Consider the following 21,958-nt stretch of genomic DNA (forward strand, 5'->3'; position numbering starts at 1 on the left):
ATGTAGATTAATTTTACATTTGTAAATGTTTTATCCTTTAATCACCTCCGTGATAGGTTTTTTTGTGGGGAAACCAGCAAAAAAGGGTGGGACTGGGACTAGGAAGCCCTATGCAAGAGAACAAAGTGGTGCCCAATGCTTCCCCACCCCCCTCACCACCTCCTCTGCAACCCTAAAGAGGTCAGACAAGCCAGGGAATGGTATCTGCAAATATCCAGTCAGCTCTCTCTTGGCTCAGTGGTGGGTTGATTGCTTAGTTTTCTGTAGCAAAAAATAATACACCCGACCTGGTACTGCTGCAGAGTACAGAGCAGCCACAGTAAATACTTTGAGACTGAGAGCTAGCTGACTACTAGTTAGTAGCAGTGACTAATGCTACCATCGCAGGCAGCGGGTGAGCAACTACTACTTCCTGGCTGCACGTGGAAGTCTCTGGAAAATTTGCTCAGCTGTATGTGGTGGTGGTCCCCACATGCACGCGCCAGTAGTCAGGTGACCTCTGATGCTGCTGGCCTTTGAGTGTGTCAGACAGTGTGAGCCTACATCAACCCAAGCAGAGAGGGCTTAGTCCCTGCAGACTGATTGCAAACTTGCAGAGCAGTACCAGCCCATCTCTGCCAAGGAGCTTCACCAGGTTCTGCAGTTGGAGACAAGTGATCAGCCCTAATGGAGGAGTTAAGGGGAACTTAGCCAGGCTGCAGGAGCAGGACGATGCTGAACACAACATGCACAGGTGACAACTTTGGCGCATAAGTACCACTTCCTGTGAGTCCTCCTCGCTTCAATCAGCGCAGCCACACTAATCTGTTGCTAAATTAGGAGGAGGAGGAGGCAGGAACGGGGGCCACCTCGGAGGACTCTGGGTAGGTGAGAGGCTGATGGTACACTTTCTCAACAATCATACTTGGGGGGGGGGGGGGGGGACTAGGGTTTCAAAGTGATGTCAGACACTGGCTTGCATCTGATTGGGCCTGGACTTTCAGTCCCAGCTCAGCTGTTTCTGGGACCAGAAGTTCGGGCCCAATCAGCTACAGGCTGGGTCTGACATCGCTTGTAGAGGGGCAGAAGCAGGAGCAGGAGGAGGAGGTGTGAAAATAGTAAAGAGCTGACAGAGGAGGCTGTATTCCAAAAGCAAAATCAATTATCTTGATTTGCAACAAAAGCATGACATATCCTGTTTGTAGATCCTTGATCTCCTTTCTCTTTGTGGACCTTGGCTACAACTTGGTATTTGCACAGCCCGGCTCACAGCTCATATCACAATGCAGCACTGGCGTCATCAGTGACATAGTAAGTTCTGTGCCTTGTCTTGCTGGACAGGCATGGATTTTGTAATTAATGTGAAGGAATTAAAGATTCTTTGATGGCTCTGAAGCCTTTTATTGGCAAAATAAAAAAGTAACCAAGGATGATTTTGAGACCTAATGCTGACCTTCTGAAAGGTGCCATGTGAATTTGAAATTTCGATATTCAGCAGCCAGGTAGGAGTAACTCCTATCAAGATGTGCCACTCACTGTGCCCATACCTAGATATTCAATGGTATCATTCACATAATGCCACTGAAAATTCTTACTGATCACCTTGGCACTATCTAGGGTGGAGATCAGAATTTATCCAGGAACCGGTGCTAAATAGTAGTGGAATTTGGATAACCTCCAGCTGCCATCTTGTTCCCAGATATTCAGCACTGGAATCCAGGTACGGCATGGCACGAATGTCCGCATACAACTTTTAACGCTGTGGGCAGTGTTTTAAAGCAATGCCACTGTGGAGTTTACATATCAGTGGAATTTATTTCTCCCTGCATTGAGGCTGAGCAATAATGAAATCTGATTTTTTTGAGGTAAAATGTTATTTTATCTGCAGAAAACTTCTACGATTGTCCATCCAATCAATAAAGCTATGCCATAGCTGCAGCAGGGCTGGCTTTGAGATTTTAAATGATTTGGAAGTCATAGGAGCAGCAGGTTTCAGCAAATTGCAGGCCTGGGGAACCAGGTTCGATTCCCGTTGCTGCCTGATGGCTGGCAGTGGGTGAGATCCTCTGATATCCCTCTGCAGATCCATGTGACCCTGGGCGTCACTTGGTCCTCCATTGCCCCAGGAATGATATATAACTTAGATTTTGAGAAAATTAGGCACAGTGCAAAGTACCTGTAATAGAAAAACACGTGGAGGGGCATAATCGAACAGAAACGCCTATCTCCATGGGCGTTTATCTCCGAGAACGGGTCCGTGAAGGGGCGGACCCAAGCGTATTTTCGAAAAAATTAGACGTCCATGTTTTATTCGCCAAGTTATGAGCTGGGCGTTTTTGCTTTTCAGCGATAATGGACAATGAAATCGCCCAGCTCAAAAACGAATAAATCCAAGGCATTTGTTCGTGGGAGGGGCCAGGATTCGTAGTGCACTGGTCCCCCTAACATGCCAGGACACCAACCAGGCACCCTAGGGGGCACTTTTACAAAAACAGAACAAAAGGTAAAAGAGCTCCCAGGTGCATAGCACCCTTCCCTTGTGTGTAGAGCCCCCCAAATCCCCCTCAAAACCCACTGCCCACAAGTCTACACCATTACTATAGCCCTAAGGAGTGAAGGGGGGCACCTACATGTGGGTACAGTGGGTTCGGGGGGGGTTGGACGACTAAGCATTAAGCAGCACAATTGTAACAGGTAGGGGGGGATGGGCCTGGGTCCACCTGCCTGAAGTCCACTGCACCCCCTAACAACTGCTCCAGGGACCTGCATACTGCTGCCAGGGAGGTGGGTATGACATTTGAGGGTCAAAATAAAAAGTTGTGAAACATCATTTTTTGAGGTGGGAGGGGGTTTATGACCACTGGGGGAGTCAGGGGAGGTCATCCCCGATTCCCTCCAGTGGTCATCTGGTCATTTAGGGCACTTTTTGGGGCCTTATTCGTGAAAAAACAGGGTCCAGGAAAAGTGCCCTAAATTCTAGCTAAAAACGCATACTTTTGTCCCATTATCTGTGAAATGCGCCCATCTCTGTTCGGCAGATAACCACGCCCCAGTTCCGCCTTCGCCACACCTCTGACACGCCCCCATAAACTTTGTCCGCATCCGCGACGGAGTGCAGTTGAAAACGCCCAAACATCGGCTTCCGATTATACCACTTTATTCGTTTTTGTGAGATAAACGTCCATCTCCCGATTTAGGTCGGAACTTGGGCGTTTTTCTCGTTCGATTATAAGCTGGATAGTCACCTCAGGGATCACTTGCAGTATATCAAGTACTGAAAACAAATAAAAGAAAGACAAAAAGAAAGAAAGAAACTGGCAGGCCTCAAAAAAAAAAAAAAAAGCTATCACAACTTCCAAATGATCTACTTTATGGATATATTACATAAATCATTGCTTACTCACACCTGTAAAATTCTCCCTTCATAATGATATATATTAGAGTGGACCTAAAGCCATCCTGAAGCAATGGGAATGGAATGAAGATGAGCCTGCTGCCTGAGTTCCTTCCTGTTACACCATTTGTTTGAACATTCATTAGGTTGCCAACTAGATCCAGATTCACCCGACAGGGTTGATCCAGTCCTGGGCTTACCCCATTGAATGCAGGGACTTGTGGTTCTAATTTCCCCATTGGATTCCCTATGAAAAGCAAGGCTGCAAGTACCTGCATGCATTGGGGTAAGCCCAGGATTGGATCATCCCTGCTTGGCGAATCTGGATCTAGCTGGCAACCTAATGAGTGTGCAAGGGTCCGTCAGATGGTTGCTGTGAGGAACTATCAGAAATCAGTGGATCATACCTTCAACTCCATCTGGCCATGCACAGGAAGGCTATGAGAAAAGATATCTGGAATGACATTTGCATACTGGAGGCTGTGTCTGCTGTACGTGTGGTTACATCCCCACTTAACACAATCAAGCTGTCAAATTACAGCTAATCTATTAATCATGCCAGGATGGTGCAACAGGGAACTTGAAAGATAAATTAGAAAACTGGAGTCTAAATTGAATTAGTTGGTGTCTTGGTGTCTGTTCCATCTTGCATTTTTATTTCCAATCATGTAAAAATCAAAGTTGCTGCTCCTTTTTCAAATGCTGAAGAGCTGAAATATTTAGTGGGTTTAAGCCTGCCTGGATTGTTGCCTGCTTCCTATGGGACTATAAGGGCAGACACCTTTCTTCTTCCTTATGGTAGGAGAATTAATGAAGGAAACACAGGTTATTTTACTTACTTTTATCCATTTTGGTGGTGCCTCTCTGACTTTCTTCATGAATAAGAATTTGCTGTTCCCATTGGAATTGTGGGAACCAATGACTCTGAATTTCCCTCCTTTTGCTGCCCATTTTCACATTAGTGACTGTGAAATTTCCCCTTTCTGCCCTTTTCCCATCCCACTGTATTGTAGGAATGGGCTGTCATTTGAAACATCTTAAAGAGTGCACGCTATATACAAATAAGGAGCAATTCCATGAAGAGTGCTAAAAGTTAGGTGCCTAAAATCTAGGCACTAAGGGGCCAATGATCAAATTCCCCATGCTGTTCACAACAGTGCTGAAAAATTAGCACCGGAACTGTGCGGGGAATTAAAGCCCCAATGATCAAAACTAATAGTATGCATATTTATGCGTGCTATTAGTTTTGATCATGGGAGTACTTCTGCGAGAGGATTGTGTCTGGGCATGTGCCTTGGGCACAATCCTCCCACAGTAGTTGTTTGACAGATCCGGACTGTCAAAAAAAAAAAAAAACCCTGGACCTGTGAAATAGAAGGTATCCCCTCCCCCCATCCTGCATACACTGGACATCCAGTCCCCCTAACCACCCCAGACAAGTTTCCCTGGTAACTCAGTGGCCTTCTCCCTCCTCCCCACCCCTGGACACAAGGGCACAAGTGGGCTGGAGGTCTGGTGGACCTCTAGCCCTCTAACTCCCCCCAACAGCAATAAATGGTCCCTAGTGGCCCAGTGGGCAACCCTATCCATACCCCTCACCTGCCCTGGTGGCTTAGTGCACCCAAACCCCCACCTTACCTTTAGAAGGGAGGAGGGAGTAGCACTGGATGTCACCTTCAAAATGACAGCACCCTGCCCTGTCCAGTGCACTAAGCCACCAGGAGGTGGGGGTGGGACTAGGGTTACTCACTGGGCCATTAGGGACAGTTTTTTGTGTTGGGGGGAATAGGGGGGCTAGAGGTCTTTGTGTTGGGGGGATCAAGGGGATGGGGGAGAGAAGGCCATTGGCCACCAGGAAAACTTGTCCAGAGGGGCCTGTAAGCATGCAAGTGCTAATAGTGCTGGGAAGGAGCAGGCTGTCTTGGTATAAGTGGGTACCAATGACATAGGAAAATGTGGGAGAGAGGTTCTGGAAGCCAAATGTAGGCTCTTAGGTAGAAAGCTCAAATCCAGAACCTCTAGGGTAGCATTTTCTGAAGTGCTACCCGTTCCACACACAGGGCCCAAGAGACAGGCAGAGCTCTGTAGTCTCAATGTGTGGATGAGACGATGGTGCAGAGAGGAGGATTTTAGATTTGTTAGGAACTGGGCAACATTCTGGGGAAGGGGGAGCCTATTCCGAAAGGATGGGCTCCACCTTAACCAGGGTGGACCAGGCTGCTGGCATCAGCATTTAAAAAGGAGATAGAGCAACTTTTAAACCAAAAACTGGGGGAAGGCTGACAGTCGCTCAAAAGCGCATGGTTCAGAATAAGGTATCTTTCAAAGATATCACCAAAACACTTACTTAAAACAATACTTAAACACCCTCCTCCCCAGTCCCGTCCAATCTTAACCAATACATTTTGGAATCTTTAGGCTATTGACCCTTCCACTCTGCCCTCCAGTGTTTCAAATCTCTTCTCTACCACTATGCTATCCAAGTCTGTCAATGAGGCTGTCTCTTCCTATAATAATATTCTCTCCTCTGCTCTGGATACTCTTGCTCCTCCCATCCCCCATTCTGTAAAACGTACCAAGTTTAATCCCCCACAACATACTCCCCTTAACCCCAATCCCAACCTCAGTGCTGTAGATACGTCCTCCCTAGGCATACCTTCTAATCCCTGGTGGACCAGAGGGTCATTGAGGGCTCCTGCTCCTATTGACTGGCCTCACAAAATGGCTGCCATGACCTCTTGTGGCAGTCTTGTGGTACTACATTAGGCCTAAATTAGGTCACTTAGCGATACGGGTGCTGGCAATGACTACTGCCAGCCCCCGTATAACCCTGGGCTCCTCTGTAATACTGCTCCCTGTACCACCCCTGACCTGAGCACTCTTTTTGTAAGCAATCAGAGGCCATATTCAGCTGCACTGTCCAGTTTAGTGCTGCTGAATATCAGGGGTTAAGAAGCAAGAGGGGATTTAAACGGGTAGAAGTCTCTCCTGCCTGCTTAAATAGCTCTGAATATTGGGCTCATATTGTTTGAATTTCTCACCAAGGATTCTTTTTCCTGCCGCAGTGAGATGCAGCCCATCATAACAATATAGTGTCATATTTTTCCATGTATCGCACCATCTTCCTATACACCTAAAACCTTTTTGGTGACACCAGGCTTTGAGCCACCTATTGAAGTTTTCAATATTTTGTAATCTTTCCTCTCCTTTTCCATAAATAAGTAGAACTTCAGAAAAAGCTACAGTCTGTACCAACAGTTTTAACCCCTCTCCCAGTTTCCAGAAAGCTCTCTGTGCTACAAGAGGATTATTATTGGCTGGCTTATTTGTTCTTAGGTGGATAGCAACATCAGTGTTAGAACCCTCTTCTCTGATTATAGTCAGTATTTGCCTGGTAATCCTGCTAGATGAGGATCCTGGAAAGCATTTTACTTTGTTGGGCCCTTGAACTGTGTTCCAAAGTTAATGCCTCTAATAATGGAATCACCTAGCAGCAACAATTTTCTGGTTTGAGCAAAGAGGTGCAGATTGATGTATTTGGGGAGTAGAAATCCAAGGGAGCCATATGTCCTAGGAGGTGAGAAGCTGACATACACAGACAGGGAGAAGGGGACCTTGGGGTGATATTGTCTGAGGATCTGAAAGCAACAAAACAGTGTGATAAGATAGTGGTCATAGTCAGAATGCTAGGCTGCATAGAGAAGCTTAACCTGCAGAAGAAAGGAGGTATTGATGCCCCTGTACAAGTCATTGGTGAGGCCCCACCTAGAGTATTGTGCTACGTTTTGGAGGCCATATCTTGCTAAAGATGTAAAAAGACTTGAGGCGGCCCAGAGAACGACAAAAAAAAGGTATGGGGCTTGCGACACAAGATGTATGAAAGAGACTGGAAGACTTGAATATATACAGTATGCCCTAGAGGAAAGATATGATACAGATGTTTAAATGCTTGAAAGGTATTAATATAGAAACAAATCTTTTCCAGAGAAGGGGAAATGGTAAAACTAGAGCACATGAATTGAGGATGTGGGGTGGTACACTTAGGAGTAATACCAGGAAATCTTTTTCATAGAGTGGGTGGTCAATGCCTGGAATGTCCTCCCAAGGGAGGTGGTAGAAACAAAAATGATGACAGAATTTAAGAAGGCATGGGATGAACACAGAGGATCTCCAATTAATTAGAAAATAAATGGTATTAAAATACCCAAAACTTAAATAACTGCATGTGTGTGGATGTGTCGAGTGACGCTTAGGTGGCAACTCCAACTGTGAAGAACTAAGGTCAGTGCCAGGCATACTTGTATGGTCTGTGTCCCATATATGGCAATGTGGATTAGGATGGGATGAAAAGGGTTTCAATGGAAATTTTAGTAGCTGGAACATATGGACCGTGCCAGGCAGACTTTTACAGTCTGTCTCTCGCAAACAACAAGACAGATAGGCTGGAGTGGGTTTCAATAGCAAATCCAGTAGTTGGATCATAAGGACAGTGCTGGGTGAATTTCTATGGTCTATGTCCCAGAAATGCCAAAGAAAGACCATGATCAAGTATTGTCATTGTTGGTTTATTCATGAATTGATAATGAGTATGACTGTTGGGCAGACTGGATGGATCATCCAGGTCTTTATATGCCATCATTTATTATATTATAGTCTGTCACAAAAAGCATGAAAATGTAGCCAGCAAATCCAAATATTGTCAATCATCCAGGAGCAGTCTGATGTAGTTTAGTACAATTTCTAGTGTGCTGGGCTTGCAGCACCATGGACAGCACTCAGCTCAGTAGATTGTGATGCAGATCAAGGGCAGTCCTAAATCTCTCTGAGCTCACATTCAAACAGCTGGTAAGGTACATTTTCTGAACTGTTGTCAATTTGCTGTCTTTATTATGGTGGTTTGATTATTGGGAGTGAGTGATGAGGTAGGTAGAAACTGAACATTGATTGGAAGAGGAAAAGTACTATAAATGGTGGGCAGATGCCCAAACTAGATCAGCTATTAAGCAATACATGGGCACCTTCCCTGCACTGCTGTATGATTTTAGCCTTAAATTTTGCATATGTAAATTTTTGTTTGGGGAGGGTGCACTTATAGATGTAAATCGGAAAGAAACTGTGTTTCTTAACTGTACTCTTTTTTTTAAAGTTCATTTTATTGCATTATATAAAAGAAAAACACAGCAACCACAAACAAAATAGTTACCAGAAAGGGAATGGGACTTGATATACCACCTTTCTGTGGTTTTTACAACTACATTCAAAGTGATTTATTATATATATAGGTACTTACTATAAGTACTTAGTATATACAGGTACTTATTTGTATCTGGGGTAATACAATGTTTAGGGTCTGATTTACTAAGCTTTTTCTTCATAGACATACTATTGAATTTAAGATCTTAGGGACCCATTTACTGAAGTCCAGTGCAGTTACTGAATGAATTATCACACAGCAACAAGAACAGTCACCATGACGGCATGGCTGTGTGTGCTAATTCACACACTTAAGGAGATAAGTTTATAAGGAAACAACTAATGTTAGGCATCATGTATGTGCATAAAAGCTAGTATTTTAGTCATTTACATGTATGTTTACACATGTGTACATAATAAAAAGTGTCAATATGCACGTAACTATCTTCAATAGTATTTACTTTGTAGGTAGAAGTTCATATGGGTAGAGCCTGGATGGAGTTTCACTTACACATACAATTTATGGAATATTATAAATTACACACATATCCCCCAAATCACTGTTTCCTCTAAGCTATCACATTTTCAATAGTGAGTGACAGCCAAGCTCTGCAGGACTTCAGGGAACCTGCCTGTCCCTAGTGAATGAAAGCACAATGTTGAAGCACTGCCCCCTCCCCCCACACACTAGCAGCAATTCAGTTGAAAGACTCCCGCTCAGGTTAGAAGGAACAGTGCCCAAATCTAAGTGCAAGCTCTATGGCTGTCATAAGTGCTCACTTTGAAACACATATGTGCATGCTTACCTTGTTATGTTAGTATTCTATAAAGGAAAGTAGGCACCTCCTCTCCATTATACTATAGGCTCCAAATAAGCACCCTCTAGGTGCAGAAATATACGCACCTCTTTCTAGAAGTGCTCTCTAACTACATCCATTCATCAAGTAAATCTCTCTTAGCTGTATCCTTCTCCTCCACTGCCAAATCCAGACTCCGTTCCTTTCATCTTGCTGCACCATACACCTGGAATAGACTTCCCAGTATGTCATTGCTCCAGCTCTGGTATAACAAAAGAGAGGGAACAAAGTACAAACTAAAGTCCAAACAAAAAAACAGCACCACGGGCCTTTAAAATGGAACAAAGTTCTTTAATGAATGAGCCTTGACCCGACACGGGCCGTGTTTCGGTGACTAGCACCTGCGTCAGGGGTCACAGTGATGACGTGGAAAACTTGGGGAATAACTCGAATATTTTCATCTACAATATTCCTTACCCCACGTCTCATGTAGTAAAAGCTACAAAGCACCAAGGCACTTTCACTTTCTGTATCAAAATGGATGAAAAACACTGCCAAATCCAGACTCCGTTCCTTTCATCTTGCTGCACCATACACCTGGAATAGACTTCCCAGTATGTCATTGCTCCAGCTCTGCCCATCTTCAAATCTAGGCTAAAAGCCCACCTTTTTGAGGCTGCTTTTAACTCCTATCCCCTATTCACTTGTTCAATACCCATGTCTGTTTTATTATTCCCACTTTAAGTAATTCCCTTATCCCTTAGTTTTCCTGTTTGTCTATTTTGATTAGATTGTAAGCTCTGTTGAGTAAGGACTGTCTCTTACATGTTTATTGTACAGTGCTGCATACATCTAGTAGTACTGTAGAAATGATAAGTAGTAGTAGTAATTTCCTGGAGTAAGACAGGAAATGGACAGGCTGAGGGCAGGATATGGATGTGGACTACACCTTGATGTTAGTGCATGGCAACAATGGAATGAGTTTGTTTCATTTCATATGGAGCCAAAAAAATATTTAAAAAATAAAACCCATCAATGAGTTTCTGTGTTTGTTTTTACTGCATATTTGCAAATAGCGTGTGCTCAAAATCTAGTGAGATGAAGAAAATGGGAGATAAAATCACATGAAATGAAACTTGGAAGCCTCCAAATAAAATGAAATGAAAAATGGTTGGTGTACATCCACCGCCCATTATTACCTTCAGTGCTATAGGAACTGGGTATGTGCATTTGTTAAGGCACTTTAAAAAAAAAATTAGGGCCCTTTTACCAAACTGCTGTAAAAAATGGCTTTAGCGTATCTTTACGTAGGTCATTCCTAAGTGCTAAGGCCATTTTTTCTGCAGGGGTAAAATGGCCACGTTTTCTATTTTCTGTATTAATGGCCACATGCTAGTTTTTCCATTAGTGTGTGGCCATTACTGCGTGAGCTCCTTTCACCACCTATTTTGTAGGTGGTAAGGGCTCACATGCTAACCATGTGCTAATTGATTAGCATGCGGGAATGTAGCTGTGCTAACCACAGCATTCCCCCTCTCCACCTCCAGACCCACCCCCAGCGCTAAACAATAAAATTATGCTCTGATCCCAAAATTACCACAGGTCGCCTGAGCCTGCCTCATGATAAGGGTTTTTTTTAGCTGCAGTAAGAATGCATTAGTGTTTAGTAAAAGGACTCCTTAGTGTGTACAAATTTAATCTAATGCTCATTAACCTGTGAATTAATGCGTACTGTTGATTTGGATGTGTTAAAAGTTCTAATGTGCATTAAAATGTTATAAAACTGAATATCTGGCATGAATTGGAAAAAAAAATCAACAAAAACAAAGCAAACATCAGGGAAATGTCTTGAAAATCTAAAAATGAACAAACCGTATTTTTCCTGTGCACATTATGGAGATCATTGTGTGCAAATGCTGATTTTAGGAATGCCCCCTTTTACAGACACAGATGCTGCAGGAAGCATAGTTTTATAGGATGCATGTTCTGCGTGTGGTTTTGGCAGTCCAATGAAATATGCATGTATTCCACTATTTACAATCCCCCAAATTCTATATATGGTGCCTTATGTTGCACACGCTAATTTGGCTAAATTGTGCGTGCAACTTAATTGATTAAGAAGCTAATCAGCACTGATAATTGGTAATCAACAACTAATTAGCAGCACTAATTGGTTTTAATTAGAATTTATATGCACAACTTTCTAGGCATATTTTACAACACAGTGCATGTAGATTCTGACATGCACAGTCAAAAAGGGGGCGTGGCCATGTTTAGAATGGGTGGGGTTTGGGCATTTCAAAAAGCTATGTGCACTATTATGGAATACACCCGATCTGTGCCTAACTTAGGTACAGGTATTTAGGCCTGGCTTTAATGGGTGTGCCTAAATTTTAGTCATAAGAACAGCATGCAGGCATATTCTATAAACTACACTATAAACTACACCTAACTTCAGGCATAGGTTATAGAATCATGCTAACCATGTGGTTTTTCAGCACCAATTTTTAAGGTGCCATTTATAGAATTTGGCCCAAGGGAAAATACATGTATATTTAAAAACAATTTCCCTGTTAGCATTTACACCTGCTCCAAGACACAGACAATTGTCAGCCACTTGCTCATTTGGACCTGAGATCCACCACCACCTGGAAAATTCCAGAAATGTTATTTAACTCATCCTTAATTGCTCTTCTTGTACATGTAGGTGTTATTCAACACTTAACAAATGTAAGTAACATGCATGTTGCAAGATCAGCAATTCAAAGCTATTCAAGAAATTTATGCTTCTAACTTTGAGTGCTTTCCCCCTGATTCCGTAAAAGTTGTCAAAAATGGTGCAAGCAAATTTAGGAGTGCTTCCAATTTGTGCACGCAATTTAATAGAAAATGAGCCAATTAGTGCCAATAATTGTCTTTTAAACAAGCAATTATTGGCTCTAATTAGATTTAATTGAGGCTTACACACGTAAATTTAGGTGCATGATCTACACCTAAAATTTACACATGGCCCGGAAAAGGGGGCATGGAAATAAGAGGGTCATGGTCATTTCAGGGCAGATCAGGGCATGGTTTTGAGCTATGCATGTAATTATAGAATAATGGTGCTGCACATGTAAATTTAGACAGGGGCATTTGCACCATATTTTTTTGGCAGCATCTAAGTTTACGCATGACCTCTCCACTTATGCGTTATTCTATAAACCATGCTGAACTTTTGGCACAGCTTACAGAATATCGCTTAAGTGTTTTTTTTTTTCTGGCACTGATTTTTTTGGGTGTCATTTATAGAATCCAGCTCTAAGCTCCTAAATTTGCCTCTGAAAATTCATTAGGACTGAGGGCTCCTTTTACAAAGTGGCTAAAAAAGAAGTACCGCCGGGCTACCGTAGCAGCTTGGTGGTAATTTCCACCCCCAGTGTGCCATCATATCTGGCACTACAAAAATATATTTATTTTTGTAGCATCGGTATGTACCCGGTGGTAATCAGTCATTTCCTCCCAAAAAGAAAGATCTACTGTAGTAAAAGGGGGTCTTGGCACATGAAAAACACACACTGATGCAAGCACAGGCCCCCTTTTGCCACAGCTTGATAAAGGGGGCCCTGAGTGCCTAAATGTATGCTCAAAATGTCACTACTCTTAAATTTAAGAGCATAAAAATTGAATGGCAGCAGGGGTGGATTGAAGGTGGGGAAATAAGTTAGAAGTTTAATATTGATTCAGCTTTAGGGTCATAAATATAGGCAAATGAATGTCGGGTCTACATTTATAAGTGGATTCTATAATGAACTGCACCTAAATTCTAAAGCATGCAATTCAAAAGGGGCGTTCCTGGCCAGTTGGATAGCGCTGAATATTGGGCCCATAGTTTATAGTGTGTAAATCAACTTTATTTATCTTAAATGCATTTTGTGTGCACTAAGGAGACCGTTTGCTATAATATGCTAACCAGGTAGAAGGTAATTTTACAAGATGGTGCCCACTGTAGGTGCTGCTTTTGGCACCTATTTCATGACTGCTCCATAAAGAAAAGTAGGCACCCACATCTATTATGTTATTATTATGTGTTGGTTTACTTTTTGCCTGGTTTTGTTTTTTGATTCTTATATACCTTCATCCCCATTATCATTGACTTGAATTGTAAACTGCTTAGATGTCTTGTGTATTCATAGCAGTATATCAAATAAGATTAAACTTGAACTTCTTTATAGAATATTAGCAGAACTGGATGAAAGCAGGTGTACATTAAGGAATGAACACTTACACCAGCCCCTGCCTAGATATTAGCACAGATGTACATAAATAATAGACTTCTATGTTTTACACATGTATCTTTGAGCTCTCACCAAACTCCACCTATCCACATACCCACCAGAGAAGTAGGCACTTTCCTGATAAATGATACTCTAGAAGAGGTCATTTTGCACATAATTAGCCACTTGTACACATAAATGACTAAAATACTTTCATTTGTATACCTTCCTGCTGCCTAACACTAGTATTGACCCCCTTACTGCACACAAGTGCAGTGACCTGTTATTATTCTGGCATGCCATGGGGAGGGGGGGGGGGGGTGAATGCAATAGAGAAGTAGAGGATGACAAAGCAATTTCTAAACTGGGAGTAGATGTTCAAAAAAAATCTTTATTTCTATAAGAAGCTGCCTAGATTTAGATGCTATATATGTGGATAAGTACCAGTATTTTAGTCATTTACATGCATATGTAAACACATCTGCACATAATTGAGACATTTCCTGCTACACATTGTGCTATAAGTACACAACAATATCTGATGGTCCATGCTTTGCAGGTTAGTATTCCCACGGGCAGGGCATGTGCAGTGTGCATAGTTACAAAATATTATAATTTATGTACATAGTTCCACAATCTAGTCACTCATGCCTAAAATGTAGGTGCATAATTCATCTATGTTAATATTATATACAGAAAAGTAGACATCTATTTTTCGTTATAGACTAGGCTTCATTCTTGGTACCTAAAAATAGATGATCCTTTATAGAATTATCTTCATGGTGTGCACACCTATGATCCCTGATGTCTATTTCTCTGTTTTGTTTTGTTTTTTGTTGTTCTCCAGACATTTGAAGCCAAAATTCATCATCTAGAGACGAGGCCCTCTAAGAAGGCCCAGGACACTGTGACAGAACTAGAATACTTTGTGCGTTGTGAGGTTCACAGTTCCGATCTCAGTACCTTGGTCAGCTCCATCAAAAGGGTTTCTGAAGATGTGCGGAGTGCAAAAGAGGACAAATGTAAGTTGCTCAGCCCATGAACTAATCTGTTTCCGTAATATTTCTGTGTCTGTCTTATCCCCATAATAAAAATGAATATGCTTCAGAATAACATTAAGACCTAATGAATCCAAACAGGAGAGGCTGCTGGGTGATGTGACTTCTTGCTAATTTAAATACTTTGATTCATTCTTGTAAAATTGGAAATTGTAATTTTAGGCTTGCATATACTAGTCCAGATTAGTACTCAACACTTTGTGCCTCGTGTAGTCATAAGAAGGAGCACTAGGGTCCAGGGATACTGCAGAGATTTCTTTAGACCTATTTGGCATAGTGGAGGAGTTGCCTAATCGTTAGTGTAGCGAATACCAGAATCCTTTTACCAACAAATAAAGAGTTTTTACCACAGTACATGGGTTGAGACTTTTTGCTCGTCACCTTTGCTGCTGTTGTCTTTGTTCTTCCAATGCAAAGGTTTGCTCTTCTCTGTGTTCTTCTCTGTGTTCCTGAGTGGAGGGGTAGCCTAGTGGTTAGTGCAGTAGACTTTGATCCTGGGGAACTGAGCTAAATTCCCACTGCAGCTCCTTGTGACTCTGGGCAAGTCACTTAACCCTCCATTGCCCCTGGTACAAAATAAGTACCTGAATATATGTAAACCACTTTGAATGTAGCTGCAAAAACCTCAGAAAGGCAGTATATCAAGTCCCATTTCCCTTTCCCTTTATAAAAGGTGCAAACAAATCAGGCTTTACACAGACTGCACCCCAGACATGGTTACATGCAGGTCATATAAAAGAATTTGTTTTCTTTGCATCATGTGTACTTCTACCCACATGGTAATTTTATAAAAGCTCCTTTACACACGTAAAACAGGGTTTTACATGCAAAACAAAGTTCACATTTGGCCAGATGAGTGTGTAAATAGCCTCATGAAATACAGATTGGTGTAAAAGTGCATGCCATGTCATGATGATGCATACTTTGCTGTTAGACATGTACAGGACTGAATGTGGATGTTACATGGGTAGAATCTGCTGATCTAAATGTATATTTGAATAATCTAGGTGTGGACAGTAAATGTTTGTGCTGCATTCAAGGCACAATTTCCTACTACTTCCGCTAGTATTTTATAACTACACGTCGAGGGTCATTTTCAAGTCATAACATCCCCAATGGAGATCCACCTCACATGTATTTTCAAACAGAAAACACGACAGGATCTCCTGTGCCAAAATAGTGAGATGGACACTCATATGTTGGAATGTCTAGCATAAACATCCATTTTACAAACCGTAAATGTGTAAATTATGAAGGGGGGGGGGGGGAACAAGGCATTGGGATGTCTGTCTGGCAGTATTCTTTGAAAATGGCATACAGACATCCATGTAGAGCAGAGGGGCACCTTAGTGGTTAGTACAGTGGACTGGGAACCAATGGACTCAAAATCAAATCCTACTTTAAGTCTTTTATTTTGTATTCTGAGTCCTTCAAGAACAGAAAAATGCCTACTGTACCTAAATTATACCACTTCAATATTCTTCAGGCTTGCAGGTGTCATATATTTAGGTACAATAGGTATTGTTCTGTTTCTGGAGGGCTCACAATTTAAAACAAAAAAAGAGCTGAAGTTGAACCTAGATCCTTTGGTTAAAAGTTAATTGCAAGTTTCAAGTCCTATTTATTTGATTTACCGCCTTTTGGTCAGGAACCCTGTATAACTTGTACCAATTATCAAGGGAAGCTGCAAAAGTTTCTTGCTGTTTAACTTTAAAGGCAAGAATAATAAATGGGATTTAAGGACATTAACCCCTTCAATTTCTCATTTTTAGCCCTGGCCAAAATAAGCACTTTTATAACCGTTGCGTTCAATTCATAGGAGGGGTGACAATCAATGAAGAATTTAATTGAACTATACACGCATATTGGCACATGCATTTTTCATCCCCCAAACCACACTCATACCCTCTCTTTCAAACTCTGTATCCTGGCTCCTACCAGGGCTTTTTTTGAGGGGGTACTTGGGGGTACTGAGTACTGGCACCTTTTCCATCGTCTGCTAAAATTGACCCATGGTTCCCAAGTTTTAATGAAAGAATTCAGGCTCTACACACCAATTCTACCTTGTCATAGATTCTGTGAATGGTTGCAGGGGGCCTGGCTATGGTGGGGTGAATCCCTTAGTGATCACCCTACCCCAGAAGGGTGGCCTGGCATTTGAGTACTGGCATCTTTTTCATTAGAAAAAACACACTGGCCCCTACATGTCAATAGTGGCTTTCTGAAATCACTATTTCCATGTATATCCAATCTAGAAGCTTAAGTGCTGTCGTTTACACATGTAGATGCTTTTATAATGATTCTTTAGTATGGAAAGTCTGAAAAAAGAAAATCCAGTATGAAGTAAGGGTGTTACTTTTAACGCTGGCCCCATGAGTTTTTTTAAATATCTAGACATTCAGTGCTGGGCTGTACCTGAATAACAGTATTGAATACCAGGTCATTCAGTGGCAGCTGAAGCTGTATCAGTTACTGCCAACATTCAGAGACAGTAACTGGAAAACTATTTTGACAAGTTAGGACAGCAAAATTAGAAACCTTCTGGCGCTGCCTTATCTTCACCCCCTGAACTGCCCTGGCACTACCCAGACATGATATCCAGTGGCCTTATTTATCATTGACTAGGCTCAGTGAGCACTAGATATCCAGGTAGCAGATATTGCTACATGGCTAACTAGCTTTGAATATTTACCCCTAAATAAATACAGTAGAAATACAAATAGAGTGGAGGAGTAGCCTAATGGTTAGTGCAGTGGGCTTTGATCCTGGCAACCTGGGTTCAATTCCCACTGCAGCTCCATGTGACCATGGGCAAGTCATTTAACCCTCCATTGTCCCAGGTACAAGAAAGTTATTGTGAGCTCTCTAGGGCCAAAGAAAGCACATACATATAATGTATACAGCACTGCATACATCTAGAAGTGTGGAAATGATTTAGTAGTAAAATAAATATGGGGGTAATATTTAGCTCATAGCAGTAAGGTGCTCATAATCCGCTCACAGCTTTGGGCTATTATAGTCCCAGGTATTAAATGCTGGGGCATGCGGCTCCCAGCACTGACCCGAAAGTTAACTAGACAATGGCCGATACTAGGACCAGTGCCCAGTTAACTCAGTGCATAAAGTTACAGCAACCTTTTACTATGCTGCGGTAAAAGGAGCCCTGTGGTGTCCTCGGCATGTGGATTTGCTGCGCACCGAAGCCACTTTTACCACAGCGGGGGTTTTGTGAAAAAAGGAAATGGTGTGCGGCAGGGGCTAATTGGCAGTAGCTCTGCCGCTGCTTTGTAAAAGGGCCTCTTACTTTGCTGGTTAGCAGACTGGATATTGCCATTGCCTGGCTCCATCCAAACTCCATCCTGACTGACCCTAACCTAACCAGTTAGGGGAATGGCCAGTTAGCGGTGATATTCAGTGGCACTAATCAGTTAAGTTCCGAATATCTACCCCTAGAAAAGTACAAGAAAATATTGAAGTAATATCTGCACCCTGTGTTTCATTTTAAATAAAATGATATGATTTAATATAGAAACAAAAAAAGCAACACTGGGCCTTCAAGACTGGGACAATTAAAGTTCTTTATTGATGACCCGACACAGGCCGTGTTTCGGCGCAAAACAGCACCTGCTTCAGGGGTCAAAAAAGGGGACACAGTAAGATGTACTTGAGGTCAATTCAGTGCCCCAGCATAAAGTATAAAACTCGCCGTTCGTCGCAGTAGCGAGGATGCAGCTCTATGGAGAGCTCTCTCGTATGCTAGAATTTTGGATAATGACTGAGGATTGGGCTTTACCCGGAGATATTTTGGGGTTTCTAAATTGTAATAAATCCTATAGTTATCAATGTGGGAAATCATTAAGATGTGTTATTTTACCACTAACATGCTATTTTAGAACAGGTCCCTTTTTATGCAATGAGACCTAGTTACTAATAACTGGGGTTAGTAGTAAAATAACACATCTCAATGGCAACCTATATTGATAACTTTATTTTATTCAAATTATTGGAATGATATTTTGTCAGTGAATGTTGGTGGAGGTGTACAGAGCCCTGCCTATATTGACTGGGTCTTGAAGCACATACAACCCTGGCTGTATTGCCTTTCTTTGAAAGGTTTTGCAGTCCTTGCTCTATCGTTGGTCTGGAAGTGGCTCACCTCTTCTGACTCTCCTTTCTCCTTCCTTTTAGTGCACTGGTTTCCAAAGAAAATTTCTGATCTAGATAAGTGTCATCACCTGGTGACCAAGTTTGATCCAGACCTGGATTTGGATCATCCTGTGAGCAATTTCTTAACTTTTATTGACTTGGCTCTTCCTGAAAGTTGAGTTCCATCTGCACCCTTCCCTGTAGATACAATTCCCAAGAAAGAATTCTACCAGTATAAATGTGACAAAGCCCAATTAAACATTGTGGGCTGTCTCAGTCTTTATCTCTGTCTCTGATGTTCTTGTATGTCTCTAAACTGCCGCCAACATTTGCATGTTTCTTCTCTATGATTTTAAGCTTTATTCTCTGTTTGTAATGTCTTTTCCCAGTTTCCCTACAGTACTTCTCTATCTCTTTCTCTCTGTCTCTTTCTTTCTGTCTCTATCTCCCTCTCATTTTGTAGCATTTCTCTTGCACTCATTCCTTTCCCTTACACTTATTCTTTCTCTGTTTTCTTGCAGGGCTTTTCTGACCAAGAATATCGTAAGCGGAGAAAAAGGATTGCAGACATTGCCTTCCACTATAAACAGTAAGGCATTATGGGAATGTGTTGGTCTCAGGAGAGGCTCTCAGGAAAACTGATGCCTACCACTCCCTACAAACCTGCCAGTCTCAGGCACAAGGCTTTGAGGGGGAGATGCTCAAAGCAATCCGAGCTTGCAACATTTCATTTAAACTGGTTTTAGCCAGTCTAAATGAAATATTATTTTGTGGCTAATGCATAGAGGCTTTCGGCCATTGCTTTACCGTGCACGGAAGCAGTGACTGAAAGTCCTATGCTAATAAGCTCGCTAGTATTAAAATGAGCTCAATAGCAGATTCCATCCAATGCACAGAAAACTCTCACAAAAACCCCCTGCCCTAACGACTGGAAACTACCAACAGCTCTTGTGCTGTTGCTAACTTTCCTGTCAGTGCCTGAGTGCTAATTGGATCAGGCACTGACAGGAAAGTCATAATGGCAGCATGCCACGGCCCCTTACTCCCCAAACCTTTCCCAAGCCCAAGCTCGAGCCTCCCTCCAAACCAAAAAATATGCCCGATGGTCAGGTGGACCCCTCCTGACCCCACTAAGCCTAAAAAAAAATCTCTAGTGGTCCAGTGGAACCCTCGTCCCAAAAATAGCCTAGTGGTCCAGTGGGCTCACCAACCCAACCCAACAGGCTCCAGGCCAGAGCAGGTCAGGCCGGAGCGAGCCCAAGTCTGATCCCCTAGTAACATTTAAGGAGTTTTTGGAAGGAAGCCTGTGGAAGCTGAGAAACAAATGTGTGTGAGTTTGAACAAACCTGAAAGTGAAAGCACACATTGGCATCTGCTTTCTGTGCTTAAATATAAGCCTTTCAAGTGAAAACTAAATTGAAAAACGTATATTTAAAGGTGCAGAAGAACAGCGCTGATTTGTGCTTCACGTCTGGATTTGCCTGACATGTGCACAAGAGCTGCGCTTACTGCAAAACTCTTGTGCACATATGCCAGGTATGTTTCTCCCCCGTCCTTTCAGTGTGATATAATTTGATGCCATTAGCTCTGAGCATTGGAGAGCTATATTTCTGCGCTGTTTCTGTGGTATGGGGCGGGCGCTCTTCACTTTAGTACCAGAGCATTGAACATCAGGGCTTTAATCCTTTGTTCACTTTTCCTCTATATCCTTCTTATCTGGACTTGCTCCTGGGAGGAAAGAAACATGGCCCCTCTCTTGTAACTGGGTTTTATACATCCCTCTTAAACTCTTGTTTGAATCCTTTTGGATCAGAATCTCTGAATGTAACACCTGCTGTACCTTTTGATTGATACTTAATCTCTGAAGTATGTGCCAGAATGTTTTCTCTGCAATTGCAATGACATAACATTTTGACACTAAATACTAATATTAATTTTGCTCCTAAAATTGAGAAAACAAACTGTATGATAGTTTCTTAATTTTAAGTAACTTGAGCCTTAACTGCCCTGTGAAAAGTCATAGACTTTTGCTACATATAACCCCATAGGGCTCCTTCTCATCGGCTCAATAGCAGACCGAAAAACTATAGTGGGAAACAGCTCCTATTTCTAGGAGAAAAAAACAGTACAGAAAAAACATCTGCCAAAGTTAAACTCTAAAATCTAGCACTAATTTTACCTCGTTTTAAATCAAAAATGTTTTGAATGAAAAAAATAAGTTTCTAGGGCTAGAGCTCTGCCTAAACAGTATATATCACTTATCTGAAGAACTTCTTATCAATACTGTTATTTTTAGTTTTTTTACCACCACCCCAAATTATTATGTACCAGCCACCCACAATTTGGAGTGATAAAAGACCAAGGCCACGTATGAGAAAAGCAATTGTTATTACTTACCAAATATAGATACATGGGAGAACAGCTCTGCTATACATAAGTACTATCTGAAGCTGTCTCTCCAAAATAATGCTCTGATACAGCTACTTATATATCTTTTTTCAAAACAATGCTTAACATGGCTTTAACAAGTTATCTTCCTCAGAGATCATCCTGTTCTCTTTTCTCACCATCTGTTTCCCCTATGTTGCTAAACCACACTTTCCTGTTTCTTTTCATACTTCCTCCTTTCTCATGCCTGCTTGCACGCAAGGATGTCTTATCAGATCATGAGTTTCTGAGTCACACAGACTAGTTAGCCTTTGCCCTTTAGGCCTTGAACCAAGGCTCATGGCCGTGACTATATTCTACAATACGCTTTTTCTTCTTCAATACACATTCTAAAAAATCAGACTGTCTCAAAAGCAGCCTGCTCTAAGCTCCAAACCTCAACAAAGGCCCCCTTGTTTTGCAAAGCTGTGTCAGAAGGAGAAACAGCCTGCTATACTTAAGAACATAAGAAAAGTCCATCCAACCTAACATCCTGTCTCCACCAGTAGCCAGTCTGGCTCACAACAGGGCCACCAAGAGACTGAGCCAGGCCCGGGGCAAAGACGCTGCCGGCGCCCCTCCCCCCCATGATCTCCGCTGATGCCCCCCCCCCCCCAGGATTGCTGCTGCAGCTCAAATACCTTGGAGCTGGCAGGGATCTCGAGGCCCCACCAGCGGAAGAATCCAGCTCTGCTCTTCGTTCCATGC

The 21,958-nt window shown here is 42.2% G+C and overlaps 1 protein-coding gene across 1 annotated transcript in view; it reads left to right on the forward strand.

Moving 5' to 3' along the window:
- The window catches only part of TH (tyrosine hydroxylase), a 98,733-nt gene that overhangs the window by 23,713 nt on the left and 53,062 nt on the right, over positions 1-21,958 (forward strand). The window contains exons 3-5 of the mRNA XM_030199517.1: positions 14,467-14,641; positions 18,866-18,954; positions 19,345-19,412. Coding sequence (XP_030055377.1) covers positions 14,467-14,641; positions 18,866-18,954; positions 19,345-19,412 — 332 coding nt within the window. The remainder of the gene's footprint in view (positions 1-14,466; positions 14,642-18,865; positions 18,955-19,344; positions 19,413-21,958) is intronic.

The sequence above is a fragment of the Microcaecilia unicolor genome, chromosome 4 (assembly GCF_901765095.1).
Source record: "Microcaecilia unicolor chromosome 4, aMicUni1.1, whole genome shotgun sequence".
Lineage (NCBI taxonomy): Eukaryota > Metazoa > Chordata > Amphibia > Gymnophiona > Siphonopidae > Microcaecilia > Microcaecilia unicolor.